Here is a 19,140-nt window from a genome sequence, read left to right as displayed (position 1 = left end):
GTTTAAAAAAGGGGAGCAGGAGTTAATTTATGTAATGTTGTTTAGGTTATATGATATAATAGCAATATATGTGAAGTGAAATACTTGTTAATTTTAACTTGTAAATGCAGTTTAATTACTTTTATATAAATGTAAATGTGACTATGTCACAAGTGATAACTCAATAAAGGCGTTTTAAAAATAAATAAATAATGTATTGGGAAAGCATTATTCTACTATTAAGTTCAAGGTTTCTTTATTATTATTTTTTTTTATTATTTATTTTTTTTTTGTGGGTCTTGACCAAGTAAATGATTTTTCAAGCAGGTCTGATACAGAAGATGAGCTGGACTGGAAGGAGTATTGCTGGCCAGTGAGACTGGATGTCTGCAACCCTCCAGGGTTAAATGATAAAGATAATTTTAAGATTTATTTTAAAAAAAAAGGAGGCTAAGGCACTAATTAATTAATTATTTAATTAATGTGAGTAGTTTTTTTTAAGCATGTGATTGTATCTAAAGGTTTTTAAGTTTTGAATTAATTCAATCTGAAGAAGTCTAGTTTAAAATGAAAGCACTTACTGAATGCATTTTATGGTTATTAAATATATTTACTCAATATATTTTTTGGTTGCTTTTGGTATTATTTTAGACATCTTACAGACAGTGTTTTCTTTTTGCTGAGAGTTATTATACCAAGATTGCGGCCGTTTTTTTTTTTCTTGGAAGTCTTTTGTACAATGGGGAGTCCGCCTGAATCCAGCTTTATGGAGCTGCCATCAGGTTTTACAATGCACAACACCCCAAATGGTTCTAGAATTCTAAATCAGGAAGGGTGTGTTAGTAAACAGAGCAAACAATTCTAAAGAAAAGTTTATGAGCATGTTGGGTTCGTTGTTTCATCTGCAACTAGATGAAATTTTAGCTGATTGCATGGCTGCGCCTACTAACTCTTTCTGATGTGCTAGTTTTCCAGTTGGAGAAGGAGCTGGTATTAATCTCCCTGAAATGTCTGTTGAGTTAGAGAGACATCTTATTAAACTGAAATGTCTCCAATGGGATATTCTCTATTTTGAAAATTTTTTGCTTGTCAAAACAATCCCAAAGGGGCTGAGAATTACCAAGATGCTGATTGGCAAAGACTTGCCAAAGAAGCTGATTGATAAGTGGATAGAATTAAATCAGAGGATACAGATGAACTATATGGAGATTTTTGGTCATTACAGATAGAGAATACACAAGCTGAATGAGAATATTAGAAGGAAGTATTTGAAACTAAAAGAAAGTACTACAATGGAGAACTTTGATACCAAATTTTGTCTTATCCAAGTCAAATTAATCAGACAGAATGATGTCTTAAAAAAGAGGAAGCTTAAGAAGTTCAAGAGGGATCATGTAGAATAGGAAAGGGGTGTGGCTTATACCATCAGGAATCCGAATGAGGCAGAAAGGAGTTTCCAAGAGTGAAGAGAAGAAAACCAAGTTCATGGTGCCCCTGTTTCAGTTAATGCAGGAGTGACAGAATTCAGACTTTTTTTCAGCTGGTGAATGTATATCAAGACACTGGCACAGTGAACAGAACATAGGCACAAGTAACAGCATTTCTGGCTGTAGAAAAGGAGTACACTGGCAAACAGATAAGCAGGAACCGGAGATGGAATGGGTGAAAGAAAGGCATGAAGGATTAAGAGATATGTCACTGAATGTTGTTTTGAGATTGTAAATCTGTCACAAATGCATTTAAATTTTAATTTAAATTATAATGCCATTCAAGGATTAAGAAAAGGATAGACCTTCATTCCAGCAATGAGATGTCAAACTGTTTGAGGGGTTATGTAAGGAAGTTTGTTTATTTATTTTACATTTGTTTACCAGGAATGTCCAACTGGACCAGGAGCCCATTTTCAGCAGAGGCCCGGGGGAAGAAAAAAAAATGACATAATACAGAATGAAGGTTGATGACAAAACATAATAAAGGAAAGTAAATAGTTCATGTCAATATATAAAATGTGGTATTGCCCAAAGAAATGCAATGCATGGGGATAAAAAGTAGAATCATAAAGTGGAATAAATATTACTAATGCACAGAGTCATCCTACTAGTTAGTTATACAGTACATTTTGTCATGTCATACATTAGCCTGTATGCCTCCTTTTTTTTCTACATTAAGTAATGTTCCTACTTGTTATTGTGAACCTGCATTTTACATTGTATTGACTTCTGTCCTCTCTGTATTATTTCTGTATTAACCAGATTTGTCCTTGTATAGACAACTGAAGTTATTTTATATTGTTTTGCGATTATTTTATCTGTGTGTCATGGAGCTTATCTCCCCGGGCCTCTATCTACTGAAAATGGACATATATCCAGTTAGACTAGCCCGGTCAACAAATGTAAAATAAAAAAATAAATAAATAACGTCATAAGCAGGTATTTAGAAAACATCCTGAGCTGTTTTTAGATATTATACTAGCAGTAAAGGGAATAAAAGGCCAAGGGAAGTATAGATAGTGAGATCTGTGTAAGAAAATGACAAGATGGATTTAGGAGTATTAGGTTAATGGAGTTAAGAGCAGTATTAGAGAGCTAGGGTGAAATGAGAAATATGGTCCTCCAGGGTTAGTCCAACAGCACAGTCAGTTGTTGGATAGGTAGTATCTGAAGACTGACTTGAACTTGTGATTGTTTGTGGTGATTAGAATATGTTGTGGGATAGAGTTCCAGATTTTGGATATTTAGTGTGAATATAGATATTATCCAGACATATTATTGGCTTTTGAGACTGTAAGCAGCAATTTCTCAGAGGATCTTGGAGTTCAGTTGTTGGTATATGGTTGTACTAAGTCTTTGTGTGTTGGGCAGCTTACTGATTGGTGAACAATGGAGTGGGCAACAGTTAGTTGATTTAAGGAAAGTAGTGGGTAGTCCGATCAAATTAAGCTCCCACAGAGTAGGGCAGTGGTGTGTTCTATTAGCATAATTAAGGGCAAATTTGGATATTTTATTATAGCAGGCCTCTAGTTTAGTTAAATCAGTTTTTCTAAGGTTAGTAAAAATTGGAGAGGCATATAGCAGAGTGGAGAGGAGATGTGTTCTGTTTATCGAGTGCCTGGTGGTACTGGTGAGATATGGTTTGGCTCTGTACAGAGAGCCAAGTTTGATGTGCACCTTTTTAATGGATAAAGCTAAATATTTATCCCATTTTAGGGAGTAATCAAGTGTGACCCCAAGAAGTTTTGTATGGTTAATAGGTTCTATTCTGATTTTGTTAGAGGAGTAGACAAAAACGGGGGGAGGGTCCTTGTGGTTTGCCCTTATTAAAGACCATTAATTTAGTTTTGCTTGGGGGTGGCCATGGTGGTGCACTGGTTAGCATTGGTGCCTCACAGCAAGAGGTTCTCTGGTTCGATCCTCAGCTGGGGTGCCTTCTGTGTGGAGCCTGCATGTCCTCCCTGTGGACATGTGGCTTTCCTCCGGTTTCCTCCCACATCCCAAAGACATGCTATAGGTGGATTGCACACTTTAAATTGGCCCTATGCGTGAGTGTGTGTGTGCCTTCTGTGGAAGTTTGGGTCCCGGGCTAGCAACTTGACACCGTAAAACTCCACTGCCAATCATGAGTGGATAGGTGATCCACTATGGTGACCCCTAACTGGGAAAAGCCGAAAGAAGAAGAAAAATTTAGTTTTGCTTGGACTGTGTATTAGCTGGTAGTCTGAGAGATTTTTTTTTTTTTTGATGTCCAGGAAGCATTATTGTGTTCTTTCAAGGAGTTCTAGGAGGGATTGAGCTGAACATATAAAGGAGGTATCATCAGCATAATGTATGATGGTAGCTTTGCTAGTAGCATTGCCGAGTTTGTTGGTAAATATAGAGAAGAGTAATGGTCAATGGGTTGACCCTTGAGTGACACCTACCGAGACGAGTAGTAGAAGAGAGAGTTTGTTGTGCCACTTGACTGCTTGTTGGTGGTCAGTTAAGTAGCTGTGGAACCAGGCTAGGGCTGATTGGGAGAGATTTATGGATGCTAGTTCGTTTAGTAGTTTTTTGTGGATACTGTGTCAAAAGCTTAAGACATGCCAAGGAAAATGGATGACACAATTTGGCCATTACTTCTGAGCTGGTTTACAGTATTGTGAAGCTGATTAGGGAAGTTGTGGTGCTATGCTTTGATCAAAACACATTTTGTGAGTTAGAGAGGAGGTTGCTGTTTAGTAAATAGTCTAGGAGTTGTTTGTGTATGCATTTTTCAAGGATTTTGCCTAATGGGGGAGAATGGTAATGGGTCTTTATTTAGAAAGGTCAGCTGAGGGGCTGCCTTTATGCAAGGGGAAGATATGTGAGATTTTTCAGAGCGTGGGTATGCATTGTTCAGAGGTGGACCGATTGATTAGATCGGAGATTGAATAAGCGATGGTATCTGCCACCAATCTGAGAAATTTGTTGAGTAGTTCAGCAGCAAGGGATGTGGGTTTTAGTTTGTATAAGAGTTGTTTGATGGTCCTGGCTTGAATTGGTTTGATAGAGAAACAATTAAGGAGGGTAGAGGTCCTGTAGGAACTGATAGGGGAGTATTGTCATGTTTTATAAAGGGTAGTATAGAGTTCATGAAGTGGAAATTAAATTGGGAGGCTGCACAATCAGAGCAATTTGAGGTGGTAGGCAGTGGAGTGGTAAATTGGCCACGATTGAGGAGTTGTTTTATGGTTCTCCCAAATTTCTGGGGGTTCTTTTGGTGTTTTTGGTGTAATGTGCTATAGTATGGTTTTTTTGCAGTTTTATAGGTTCATAGGTTTATACTAGGCTATCTGCCCTAAGGCATTCATAAGCCTAGCCCAAATTTATGTGGCTTATGCCACCCCTTATATGAAAAAATACTGTGCCCATTAGTTTGTTGTGCCTCTGTCCAGCAGTGACACAGAGATGATTCCCGGGATAAACCTACGATCTCCCATCCACAGGTCAAGATTTCTCTTGAACAGAGCCAGCGAGGTGCTCTGCCTCACATGGACCGGGATTTTATTCCACAGCATAGGGAGTCTCTGAGTGATAAATCTATCCCTCCAGGACGTCCTATTTATATTCGTGCTAAGGTTTAAGTCGCTTGCTCTAGTGGTTTTGGTGGATTTGGATTTTTTGAGGTGCAGCATGTCCATTAATTCCGGGTTGGACATGGCCTTGTATGTCAGGCACATGTCACCTCTGAGCAGACGGTATGCGACTGAATAGAGCTGGAGTTTCTTCAATCTGGCAGCATATGACAGATTTTGGAGTCCCTTTATCCTTTTGGTGAGGAACTTTTGGGGTCTCTCCAATTGCTGCAGATGTCGGGTGCGATACATCCCGAATGGGGCATTGTACTCGATCATTGGTCTGATTAGTGAAGAGTACAGGGGAACAATGACCTCACTAGATCTGGATGTGAATCCCTTCATGATCAGGTGGGCAATGTAGAAGGTCTTTCTAACTACTTTAGCAACGTGAGTGTCAAAAGAAAGGCCACTGTCAACCTGGGTCCCCAGGTCCCTGATAACCTCTTCTGTGCTTAGTGGATTGCCACCTATATGGTAGCCTGGGGTTACCTTGTTTTTCCCGAAGGTTATGACTATACATTTTTTGGCGTTTAACTTCAGGCCATGGCTCTGGCACCAGCTATCTGTTTCCGTGAGTCCCTTCTGAAGGATATCCGTGTCCGATGCACTTTCCACTATGGTGCCCAGTTTGCAGTCGTCTGCAAACTTTGTCAGCCAAAGTCCTCCCATGTTGGCCTGTACTTCTGAGAAGTAGATGCCGAACAATAGGGAGCCAAGGACCGAGCCCTGTGGGACACCACTTGTGACTGGCTTGGAGTCTGACATAGCGCCAGCAACTCTAACCCTGTGGGTTCTGTCCTTAAGCCAGTTTGCAACCCATCTTGTGACATATGGGTTTACATTTAAGCTGGTAAGTTTTTCTACAATACCCGAGTGGGGTATTGTGTCGAAGGCCTTTGCAAGGTCAAGGTAGGCTGTATGGACTGCCTTTCCTCATCAATGGCCTTGGTGACTGTTTCAAGAAGTCGACCAAGTTCAAAAGGCATGATCTGCCCTTGACGAAGCCAAACTGGGTCGGGTCCAATGTCTGCAAGTCCCCTATATCTTTGTTTATGAGCTCCATTATGATCCTCTCCATAGCTTTGCAGACTAGACTTGTTAAGCTTATGGGGCGGTAATTACCAGGGTCCGTAGAGGCACCGCCTTTGTGGAGTGGGACCACAGTTGCCGTACGCCACTCCTTGGGCACGTATCCTGTGGTAAGGCTGAGATTAAACAGCTGCCTTATGTGCGGGTTTAATTCCTCATTTAGCTTGTGTAGCACACAGCTGGGGACACCATCCAGTCCCATTGATGCTGTGTTTTTAGCTTTAGAGAGAGCAGCTTTCACCTGCCCATTTGAGATGTCTGGGAGGCTACACTCTGCTGGGATAGTTATCTCTCCTTTAGGGGAGGGGGGTGAAGTTTGCACTGAACCTGTCTGCCAGTATGTTGGCAATGTCTGTGGGTTCAGTGATTTTTGTATCATTTTGGACTAATTCTGAGCATATCTGGGAGTTTCCACCCAGGTTCCCAACATAGCTGAAAAAGGCCTTATGATTGTCCTTTGAATCCATGGCAATTTTTCTCTCAAAATTGGCCTTAGTTGATTTTATGAGTGCTCGTATTTTTTTACTAATAATGATCAGAGGTGACTTCCCTTTTATGGATTTTGTTCCATCATGTAATAGCTTTCTCCTCTTATTGTAAAGTTTGTTAATGGCTGGGGTCCACCAGACTGGACGTTTGCCCTTTGTGGAAAGAGTCTTGGTTTTATTTGGGATTGCCTGATCCATGCAGTCCTGGAGGTGTTCATAGAAGGCATTTGTAAGGGCTTCCGCAGCTTGGGTTGTGGTTTCCACTGGCTCAGGGGCCTTGAAGGATACCACACCAGTCTTGAGTAGTGTGAAGTTTGCTTTAGAGAAGTTCTTCACTGTGGTCTTTTGTTTGGGGTGGGGACGGGATGTGGATTTCCAGTGAGATTAGTTTATGATCAGATCTCACCAATGAGGGATATACTTCCGGTGTGGAGCATTTTGTCCCCATGTTTGTGATAATGAGATCTAGTATATTTTCTCCTCTCGTGGGAACAGTGACTAGCTGTTCCATGGCATTTGAATTTATGAACTCCAGGAACCGTTGGGCTAGAAAGTTAGGGCTTGAGTAATGTTCCCAGTCTATATTCGGGTAGTTGAAGTCACCCAATATGATGGTGTTTGGAGATACATTTATACCCTCCAGTGTCTTCAGGAAGGCTGTGTGGGGTTCCTGAGTTTGAGAGGGTGGCCTGTAGCATGCTACAATTTGTAGAGCAGTTTTGCCTGTGGTTAGTTGCACCTGGATGGTTTCCGAAGCTTCGTGCGTTGCCACCAACCTGGAAGTGTGGGTATCCTTTATGAATATGGATACACCCCCTCCTTTTGTGGTGTGGTCCGGGTTTTCGGGCCGGAACGCATGATATGAGGTAAAACCTAATAGTGCCGGGGTGCTCTCAGGAGCCTTGAACCAGGTTTCAGTTACAGCACAGACATCGATGTTCTCCATACTGAGAAGGACCTCAAGTGCGTGCATTTTGAGATTTAGACTTCTGGCATTGAGCAGCATTACCCTCAGTTTCTTCCCATTTTTGTTTTCTAGGGTGGTAAGTTTAGAATTTGAGCCTTGCCTAAAAAAGGCACTATGGGGGTGGCAAGAGCCTTAGCCAATATCCGGAATCCCAGGGGTGACAGATGCAAGCCGTCCCTTGCGAAGCAGCATGGCTTGTCAAGCATGTCATCCCAGGCAGACAGACACTGGATCCCCTTTGAATGACACCAGACATTAAGCCAATTGTTAAAGCTGATCATCTTGTCTCTATATTGTGGCATCATTCTTGGTGAAGGAAGGATACTGCTCAGGGTCAGGGTCATACCTGCCTGGGCTACATAATCAGAGAGCTCCTCTATGTCTCTTTTCATGTAGTCCAGGGAGGTACGTCTCAGGTCGTTCACACCAGCATGGACAATGACTGTGTCATATTTGTACTTGCCGTGGAGTGACCAGAGTGCTTGTGTTATGTGGCGGATTCTAGCGCCCGATAGGCAGCTTACTGTGACCCTCTCCTTGTTCAGCCTGGTGAGTGGGACGCCAGTGTGTCTGACTATGGAGTCACCTATGACAAGTATGTTTGGTGTTGTATTTGGCCTTAAGGGCTGTGACTGCTTTGCACACTGCTTTTGTGGTTTATGTGTTGCTTGTGGGGTGTCTTGAGGTAGCAGTTGTTTGGGTGTCTGCTTTGGAGGCCTCTGCTGTTTAGGTAAATTTTTACTCAGAGCCTCCGAGTATGTCTTTGTGTGTTTATGTGTTTGATTCAGTGGTGTGGTAGCATTATGTGAGGCTGGTTTTGTGGTGTGTGTAGTTGCCTTCTCCTCCTGTCTGGTCTTGCCAGTCCTGAGTTGAGAGAGCTCAGCCTCCAGTTTGGCTAAATAGCTGCATCTCTCGCAAGTATTTGTGTTATGTGGTAGGAGGAGAGGGTTGTCTGTGTACATGAGGCAGTTATAACATTGCCTCAAGATTCCAAGATTCACCAGCTGGACCGGAGAGGAGATTGACAACTGACCTTTGGACATGCTAGAATAATATTGGGAATTCCTTAATAATTGAAAACAAGGGCCAGTGGGGAGTGAGGGTGTAGTGCTTTTAATTTTTAGTGCTGACTTATATAATTGCTTTAGTGAGCAAGTGCCAGGTAACTTGAGTGCAATGTGTTACAAGTAACTAAATGCAAAAACGACAAACAGTAACTTTCTTTCAAGTGAAACAAGGAACTAGTACAGTAAGCAATGCAGATATCACTAGTGATCCACAGAAGCGCTGAGAAGCCGCGTATTAGGTGGAATTAGCTTCCAGGGAAATAACAAGCAAACAAACAACAAGCATATAAACAAAGCTAGATTCAGCAGGCCTGGATCTAGTCTATGCTAGAGCAAACAAGGTGTACCAATTTCAGTAAGATACAGTTCAAATATTCAGGCACTATAAACCTTTAACCAGAAATTCCCAGCTCAGAAGGGCAGAGTCCAGCCTCTTCTCCCACAAGAGTGCAGACCATGCTATGCTTCCTAAATGTTGATAAGTGAGTAGGGAGATTTGGTTTTTGGTCTCTTGATACTGGGACCAGGCTTTATCTTTCTGTTTGAGGAGTTGTCTGGTCTCCTTGGATAGCCATGGTAGTTTTGATTTCATGAATGCCTTTCTTAAAGGGGCGAGATTATTTATTGTATCTAGAAGTGTTTATTGAAGAGTTGAACTGCTGAGTCTAAAGGGAGTTGTTATAGAGGGGGAGCAGTTGCATTGCTGTAGTAGGGATTTGAAGAGTTCCTGAGAGAAGTTTTCTTTTATATATATGATATTTTTTGAGCTCTGGACTGATCCCTAAGTAGGTGGGTGGGTGAGTGATCACTCAGGCTGTCTGGAAGGCAGCTGGGCATGTTGACAGAGGTTAGACTTCATTGTTAAGGTCCAGTCTAGGATAATTTTCTTGCTACTATTTTTATCTACTGTGGTTTGGGAGAGCTGATAAAGTTGGATGGGTTTTCTGAAGAGCGGGTGTGCCAGTCCAAGTTGAAATCCCCCATGATAATAGTTTCTTGACCGATTGTGCAAGCTCTCCAGCAAAGAAGGTTTTCAATTGTTGGCTGTAGTTTTCCAGGAGGGATATATGTTGCAATAATTATTATGTTTTTTTTTTTTTTTGTAGTTGTATTAGAGGCGAGAAATTAGTATTTTTGAATTGGAAGGTTCTGGGGGAGTATACTTGAGGCATAACAAATTGAATGTATTTTTGCACATGATGGCTATACCTCCATCTGTCTTATGTAATTTATTGCATCTGTGTATTTTATAGCCTTGTGTAAGGATTCAGAGTCTTATATAAGTGATGGATGTGTAAGGATTCAGAGTCTTATATATGTGGTTTCAGCCAAGTTTCTGTTGATTACAAGATCAGGAGAGTATAGGGCAAGGATAGAATGATATTCATGAACTTTATTTGGTACGTTTCTAACATTCATATTTAAGATTAGAAGGTTAGAGCTATAGTGTATTACATTGGAGATAGAGTAAGTATGGTGGCTAGTGAAAATTAGGTTTCTTCTGAAGTTTGGGGGCCTAGGTTGGGGTGTACATTTCCATTTAGTCTGAGTTGAGTTAATTTATGCAGAAATAAGTGAGAGAGTTTGGGTAATAGTCAAGATAGTTTATGTAGCAGGTTTGGTGATGCATGCATGTGTGGATGTATCGGAGAGTAAATAGTTCTGTATTAGAACTATTACAGAGGTGTGAAGATATGACAATACTACTTAAATTAAAAAAAAATATTTAAAGTTTTATTTAAAGTAGATGAAAAGGTAGAATGTGACTTTTTTTTTTTTTTTTTTTTAATCGGGGTTGTTTCAATCCTCCATTGCAGCCAGAATTGGAAGCTTTTTCATTTCCACTGAGAGACAGTTAAGAGATCTGTTCAAAGAGAAACCTAAGCAAAAGTTTTATAACTTGACAGTTTGAGAGAAAATAACACTGAATGAGCTTAAGAGCAATCTTGATATTTTAATTACTAAGGCAATGCTTAGCTGTTCCAGATAGAGAATTCTATACTAATAAGATAAGATGCTGGAAGACAAATATAAGAAGTCTGACTTTTTTGATATTAAAAACGAACTATGGATATATAGATTCTTTCTGTAGAAGGCTAATTATGCGATGGAAAGATAAGTAATAATGCAAATTTTTGACTGTAAAAAAACTGAAAATTAGTCTTGCCTAAAAATCATACAGACTTGGGAAAATCCTCCCTTCAGGCCCACAGTGGCAAGTGGGGGCAGCAAGACTGAAGCTATGGCTATATATGCCGACAAACAATTACAGATATCTGTGGAGTGATGTATGTCTTTCATTAAGGACACCTTTGACTTCATGAATATTTTGAAAGAAGTAGAGTTAATGCACTCTGATTATTTTTAGCTATGCACACTCAGTTGTTATACACTGTGATACCGAATGAAGTGGGGATGGATTGTGTGAGAATAGAGCTGTTATGCTTAAAGCTTTTTTTTGAACAGTATTAAGTCTGATTATGGAAAGATTAGATGTCATTCTCAGTTACATTTTTTAAATTTAATTCTGTCTTTTTTCAACAGGTAAACGGGGCTGCCATGGGAGTAGCCATGCTCCGAGTTATGCAAATGTTTTTACGATTGCTTGGGAAAGGGAGCATATTATGAATAGTAAATTTTTTAGCAATACAATTTTCTATAAACGTTTTATTGACAATTATTTTTTTAATCTGGATAGGTAATTTGAATAGCCTAAAATTATTTATTGGATATATCAATGCCACTTGTACCTATTTGAAATTTACATTGTATTATGATCTTGTTGGCATATATTTTTAGATACAGAAGTTTATAGAAATAGTAATAACTTGGGAACCAAAAATTACAAAAAGGAAGTACAGAATAACACTTAAGTTATGATAGCATGCATCCCAAGAATACTAAAAATAATATAATTAAGGGTCAATTGATCAAGATTAACAATTTAACGGAGAATGAAAATAAGTTTTTGAAAGAAGCAACTGCACTGTGCCACAGGTTTTGGCAAAATGCTGATGAATGTCCTGGGCTACATTTTGGTCCTCAAAATTTGAAAAGGAAAAGCACTGCCAACCGCATTAAGCTTTTATGAAATTATTTGCGAGAAGGAGATCCGCACATTGTCAGGTGGTAAAAGACGTCATAGATTTTATAATTTGACTAAGGAAGAAAAAGCCACTTCTCACGGTTATGATGAATAAGAAAAGTATTAGATGTATGAAACCTGACAAAGGGAGTGGCCTCGTCATCATAGGGTGGGCTGATTATGCATGACATCTTTTGAGATTATTAAATGATGACCATGTTTACAGTGCTTTGTCACTGAATGAAATAAATGTTTCATAAAGTTGTTGTGGATGAATTATTGTTGTTAAATACCATTTCCCAAGGACTTTATGACTTTTTAAGAGTAGATCATCCAAGCATTCCTAAAATCTTCTGAATCCCCAAGATTCATTCCAACATGGAAGATCCACCTTTATGTCCAATAGTGGCTGCTCACGGGTCAGCGATGGAACCTTTAGCCAAATTCATAGATTATAATCCTAAGTTCCTTCTGAATTGTTCTGAGCATATTGTTCATGATTCATGGGACTTACTAAACGAACTGAGACATACTGATTTCAATTGTGAGTTTTTTTTCCTCACCTGTGACATTTGTAGCCTATATACTGTTATTCCTCAAGAAGAAGGTCTCCAGTGGTTTGGAGAAATAGTGAAGAAATATGGAGCACTTTCTGATACTAATTCCACACTAGTGGACTTTATGGACATAGTCCTTCACAACAACTATTTGACGTTTGAAGGCGAATACTTCAAGCAACACTCAGGGGAGGCTATGGGAGCAGCATGCGCTCCATTGTTCGCTAATGCTGTGTTGTTACAGTGGCAGTTGGACTGTGTGTTTAAGATCCCAGGTTTTATGAACTGCTTGGGTTACATCCAGCATCTTGATAATTTGTTAATCATCGGGAAATGTACCAGGGAGGATTTTGATAAGTTTTTTTGCAGAGCTACAGAACATTACAACCTTCCTCACCTTTACAGTTTGCATCAACTATGAATGTATTAATCTTCTTGCTACAGAGTTAATCAAACAATCCCAAGGTAATTTGGCTACACAGATTTTTAGAAAGCCAACTTTTTTGTAATGCCTTCTTGTCCTTTCTGAGTTGTCATCCATTTAATGAGTAAAGGCAGTAAATTTAATTGTTGGTCTGACAGGGTGGTTTACCTGGCGACGTGTGATACTTGCACTGCCTTCTACATAGGTAAGACTCAGAATGCACTGAAAAGGAGGATTTACCAGCACGATTATAGTATTAAACATAAAGACAATAAGAGTGCCTTGGCTAGGCACTCTAATGTCTGTGAGAATTTTAGGAAGTTTAGTTTTCTAGTGTTGGAACAAATCCACTTAGGGGTGTATCCCAGTATTTGAAATAATAGATTATTACATCATAAGATGTTCTGGCAGCTTAGACTGGATGCTGTGAGTGTTCCAGGACTAAACTAATTAACTTCAATATCTAGTGAATTGAAAAGGAGATCCACATGTATTTAAATCATTAGTTTTCTATTTTGGTCATTTTTGACAACTTTTTTTGTTTTATGCAACACAGCATCTATTTGTGGGTATGAGTTATTTTGGTTTGGTTACCTTGTGACAAAACACACTGATTTGCCTTTAAGACAACACTTAATTATGATTGGCCCTTTTCAAGGCTGTGTTTTGGTCAGCTGAATCCATTCATGTTTTTAACTCTAGTTATGTGTTAGTTCATTCACAGTTCTGAAGAGGTCTAATGTAAGATAAAAGCACTTAACTGTGGTGAATTGTATGGTTTTTATTCTCCATGTTTAGTGTATTTCATTAAACATGTTTCATGAGAAGTTTTGAGACTTGCTGGAGCTTTTCTTTTTGGATTTGTTACTTTGAGGTCTTTGGTTCCAGTTTTTGTCTCATTTTTGTTGGATCAGGCATACTTCAACAAGGACACTTGGGGAGTCATACAAAAACTTAAACAAATGTGTCCTGTGTCTGTCCAATGAACTTGTGCCCCCCCCAAAAAAAGGACTTCTGCTTAGTACAGCAGCCAATCCATATGCCTCCCAGAGCAAAAAAAAAAACTCTCCAGATTACTGCAGAAAGCCAATCACATTTCACAAACACAACTGTCTTCAGATTACAAAGAGCAAAAAAATAAATAAATTAACTCTGCATTCAAGTCCTGACCGGCATTTCAGGTTAGATAAAAACTGCAGATGTCTCAGTCATGTCCTTTTAATACTTTGCACCCAGGGAAACTGTCCTCCCCCTTGCTACACTACTGTCATTACAGTAAAATTGCAACAACTTATTGGTAAGATTAGTAGGAAAGCATTTTATTAAACTTCTTACCATCTGTTTCAGCTGACCAACATTGTGGATTTAGATTTCCAGGAAATACTTCTGAATTTTCCAGTGAACGTGCACTGTTTTTCTGTGTGCAGTCTTCTCTTAGAACTGTGGATATCATAATTTCTTCTTGTTTGTTGATGACTTCCTCTATTAGTGGTCTTGTTTGTTTTCTCTGATCAATGGCTGTTTCATTCAATGGATCCAACTCTCTGCTTATTCTTTCTGCTGCATTATTTTCTATAAGCACACAGGCTGCTATTCTGCTGTTAGGTGGTCTTTTGAAAAAAATTGACTCTTCATTATTGTGTTCTAAATTGTCTTCATCCACTGTTTTTTTCAGTGATGATGAAATCCCATTTGTGTCAGAATCACTACTGACTGTTCTGGAAGAAATTTCTTCAATGAATTGATGATGCACAGGCTGAAATTACAAAAGACATGGAATTAAAAAGGCAAAAATATTTGTTATTTTATTAATACATGTTGCAAAAAACAATTATAAAAGGTAAAGCGGTTGCGTTGTTGCCTCACAGCAAGAGGTTCTCCCGTTCGATTCTCAGCTAGTGTGTGGGGAGTGCCTTCTGTGTGGAGTCTGCATGTCCTCCCGGTGATCGAGTTGCCTCTGAAAGACATGTATGAATGGGCATGCCACCGCTGAAGGTTGGGCATCGGGCTGGCAACTCGGCACCATAAAAATCTACTGCCAATCATTAGCGGACCAGAGTTCCGCTGTGGTGACCCCTTACCAGGAAAAGCCGAAAAGACAAACTAAACTAAATTTAGTTTCTTAGAGCCCTCTAGTACAGCATGATGTTATAAGTAAGCCCAGCATTCCTCGTAGTTAAACAAGTTTTACCATTATATACAGTTTAAATGTATTTATTGAAAAATAATGGGCAGTATACACAGAAATTACTGCTGTAGCACTATTAGTGCTTTGTTGGTGTGATCTAGTAGTACTGCACTGATAAAAAGGAATCCAGGAGATACAAAAAAGTTGTAAAGCTTTGACTTGAGAACTTATGCAGTCTGAGTGTCTCTAAGGTGCATGTGCAACAGCATTAAGTATTTCCCTTATCAACCCATGCAACTATTTTGGCAGGCACCAAACGGATGGGAGCATACACAAACTAATACTCTCTCTTTCTCTCTCTCACACACACACACACACACACACACACACACACACACACACACACACACACACACACACACTATAACAGTCATGCCCCTAAACACACATGTCAAGACAGCCAAAATCATTCCCTTTAATACACACACAAACACATGCATGTGCGTGCACGCACACACACAAACACACATACTTTCACTCACTCAGCCACTCACACACAAAACAGCTGTAGCACTAACAGCCCTGCTACAACGATAGACAGCAGTGGGTGTACAATGCAAAAAGATGGTATACATTCCTACTACTTTGGTTCAGAAATAGCATAGTTCTACTTGTCTTTGAATCTCTTTACATCACAATTTTGATCATGGGGTAAAACTGCAGGTGGAAAGAGCAGATGGCTCACTAACAGTAGCTGTGCCCTGCCCCCCCAGACTGCTGCATTTGCATATGATGACGTCCACAAGACAGATGAAGTGCTACTTGTTGAAGCATTCATACTACTGTAGCTTAGTAGTGCTTGAATTGTTCCCTCATAATGCACTTAACAGTCCTGCGTGAAATAAAAGTTGTGCAAGTTACACTTATCAATAATAGATGTTTGAATTCCTCACTGCTGCAGTAGCCTTTAGGCTACATGGATTGTTTCCCTGCCTAGGAGACAATAAATGTCCAGCTTCACAAAGCTCTGGCTTCCCCAAGCACTTTCAGTCTGACTGCCATAGCTGGCGTTAGGCACCCGTGGAACCTGCAGTCACAGGTAGCCCCCGATTATCTTCCTGCAAATGAGGGCCCCCAAGCAGCAGCCATGGGTTTCTCAGTCTCCTCTGTTTGTTCCTCACTGCACGATCACAAACTTTTTTCCTTTTTTTTTTGATTGGTCTGTAAGCTGCAGTCAATCCAAGAGACCTGTTTGGCTGCAGGAGAAAACATCACAGAAGACTACAGGTTACTTGACTAGAATCACAAGTCTTTAGGTTTTTATATTTGGAAATGTCTATATGGTTGCTAATATTTTGTGTGTGTGTGTTTGTGTGGGTGCGCACGCACCTGTGTGTTTGTGAGTGAGAGAGAGAGAGAGGAACTGAAACTCCAGGATATATGACATTTTGTGTACTACAGCAAAGTTATCATCAATCACAGCCTGTTTAATCTTGTGATGTGCTTTAGCATAGATCCTGAAAAGGCTGGGGGGTTCAACTCCAACATTAGCCACACAGAATCAACATTTTTCTAGTGGGTGTACTTCCTTTCCTCTTCATTTAAAAATCTGACACAAGGAATAAAATGAGAGCAAAGGTCCATAATCAGGGTGCATTTTATTTATTGCATTATTTACTTAAAACAAGTGTAATATGTGACTTTTTGCATATTTGAAGGCAACATATTTGGCTACTGTTAATCACTGTTTTGACACAAAATGAACAATTTTATGAGAGGCAGAACAAAATGACAAGGAAAAAAATCAGTGCTGTCCTTGAAAATCATGGTCTTTTGAATTCTATGTAGTTGACACTCTCGTCCATTGCATGAGTCCATTTATGGGTGCAGTAACATATTTTATAATTTATTTGACCTCCATATCCCACTGTATTCAATGAATGGAGAAGGAAGAAATGTGTCATTATAGGATCGTAGGAAGTTACTAGGCTAATGGCCCTAGGGCCCTTACAAGCCTAACCAAGGTCTACCCTTATTTCCATAATCAGCACCTGTTCCAAAGGTGTGGTAACCCCTGGTTGACAGATCTGTCCCTCCAGCAGGTTCTATTAATGTCACATACCAGACTAAGGATTTTAAAGTGAGTAACCAGTGTACCATTTAACTTACGGATATGCATCATTTCCAGTAAAGCAGGGTCACAGATTGCCTTGCATGCAAGGCAGAGATCACCTCTGAGTAGTCTGTATGAAAAAGAATAAAGTGACAGTGATTTCAGATGATCCACATAGGAGAGATGCTGAAGACTTTGTATTTTCCTTGTGAGGAACTTTTGTGGTCTCTCCAATTGCTGCAGGTGCTTCGGAATGTACATACCAAAAGGGGTGTTGTATTCAATTATTGGCCTGATGAGGGAAGAGTATAGGGAGGTTATAACTTCTTTTTTTCTGGAGGCAATGCCATTACTTATGAGGTGAACAATGTAGAATACCCTTTTTACCACTGTGGAGACATGGTGATCAAAAGTAAAGTTGCTGTCAACCTGTGTGCCCAGGTCTCTCACCAATGAGTGCGTACTTAAGGCATTGCTATTAATGTGGTAGTTAGCAGGAACATCGTTCTTACTGAAAGGGATGATAATATATTTTTTCCATTGAGTTTAAGGCCATGAGTTTGCCACCAATCATTTGTTTGTATAAGACCATTTTGTAGGCTGTTAACATCATTTGGAGGTTCTATGATCTCTCCCAGTTTGCAGTCATTAGCAAACTTTCTAAGCCACAGGCCTTTAGTTTTTGCTTTACTTCAGAGAAATAGATTTCAAACAGCAGACGTCCCAGGATTGATCCCTGTTTCAGGTCTGCTATTGGAGGTGGATTCCCCTGTTTTGACAATATGGGTTCTATCAGTGAGCCAGTTAGCAACTCATCTAACGATATAAGGGTTGATACTTAGCTGGGTGAGTTTTTCAATGATGCCTGAGTGGGGGATAGTGTCAAACACCTTGGCTAAGTCAAGGTAGGCTAAATACACAAATTTACCCTCATCCAGGGCCTTGGTGACTGTCTCAAAGAAGTCCACCATGTTTAATAAGTATGATCTCCCACTGACAAATCCAAACTGACCAGAGTGAATTGTTTGGAGATTACCTATATTTTTGTTGATAAGGTCCATGATGATTCACTTCATGGCCTTGCAGAAAAGACTAGTCAGGCTAATAGGTCTATAGTTCCCAGGACCTTAGAGAGACCATTTATGACCTGCTCTTCAGAGATACAAGGTGGCAGGGATGTCATGGGGTACGTGTGGCGGGGACAAGGGAGTGAAGTTTTCACAGAATCTGTTGACCAACAGGTTAGCTATGTCCACAGGCCCAGTATATGTAGTATCATTACCTATCAGTTCGGCACAAATCTGGGCATTTCCTTTTAGGTTATATATGTAAACAAAGAACACCTGATGATTGTCCTTTGTTGAGGAAGTTATTAGGGTTATGGACTGAGATGTGTCTTGTACCCCTTTTTTCAAATAAGTTTCTTATTTTCTTAAATAAATAATAAATAAAAAAATAAAAATGAACCTTCCAATATTTTGTGGAAGCATGAGAGGGAAGCCTATTGTTGGGTGTCTCACAGCTTTAACCACAAACCTAAAAACTTGAAATGCTGGTAGCTAACATTAGTTCATGAAAGGCGAATGTATAGTGCATCACTTGGACAGTGCCTTGTACATGAGCTTGAGCCCTAGTATTTTTACTACTCTCTACCTGCACAGAAATTACTTATGGAAATGAGAACAGCTTGTCGTACTACTAGGATATACAAGCCAAATACAAAAGCCCTGTGGTGGTGTAGCAGGATACCAACATTTTGCTTACACTTTGTGCTGCCAAAAATCTCATTGTGAGGCCAGGACAGAAGCACAGGAAGAAGAAATTGCTAATGGCACAAAAAGTGGCAGCGATCAGAAAAGCTGAGGAGCTAACTGCACATTGCAGATAAATGACACTCTAGTGGTCTTGACTTCACCTGTTTTTCTTTGGGTTTGAGTCTGTTTCATACTCAGTAATCCCCTTGGCTCTCTCTTGTGTTTCATTTTGTTTGAGTCTGTCTCAGGTTCAGTAATCTACATGGCTGTTCTCTTGTGTGTTTCTTTGGGTTTGAGTATGTCTGCCTCAGGCTCAATAATCCTCATGGCTTTCTCTTGTGTTTCTTTGGGTTTGTTTGGGTTTTAGTCTGTCTGTCTCAAGCTCAGTAATCCCCAT

General features: G+C 39.8%; 1 protein-coding gene across 3 annotated transcripts in view; it reads right to left on the bottom strand.

Annotated features, from left to right (window-relative positions):
• Positions 1–19,140, bottom strand: part of DNAAF1 (dynein axonemal assembly factor 1) — a 1,332,504-nt gene that overhangs the window by 168,354 nt on the left and 1,145,010 nt on the right. For all 3 annotated transcript variants that reach the window (XM_044081943.1, XM_044081945.1, XM_044081944.1), the window contains one exon: positions 14,084–14,504. In XM_044081943.1, the coding sequence (XP_043937878.1) occupies positions 14,084–14,504 (421 nt within the window). The remainder of the gene's footprint in view (positions 1–14,083; positions 14,505–19,140) is intronic.

The sequence above is a fragment of the Protopterus annectens genome, chromosome 8.part1 (genome assembly GCF_019279795.1).
Source record: "Protopterus annectens isolate FY-2018-M chromosome 8.part1, PAN1.0, whole genome shotgun sequence".
NCBI lineage: Eukaryota > Metazoa > Chordata > Ceratodontiformes > Protopteridae > Protopterus > Protopterus annectens.
The sequence above is the reverse complement of the archived record's forward strand: the minus strand, read 5'-3'. Positions and strand labels throughout refer to the sequence as shown.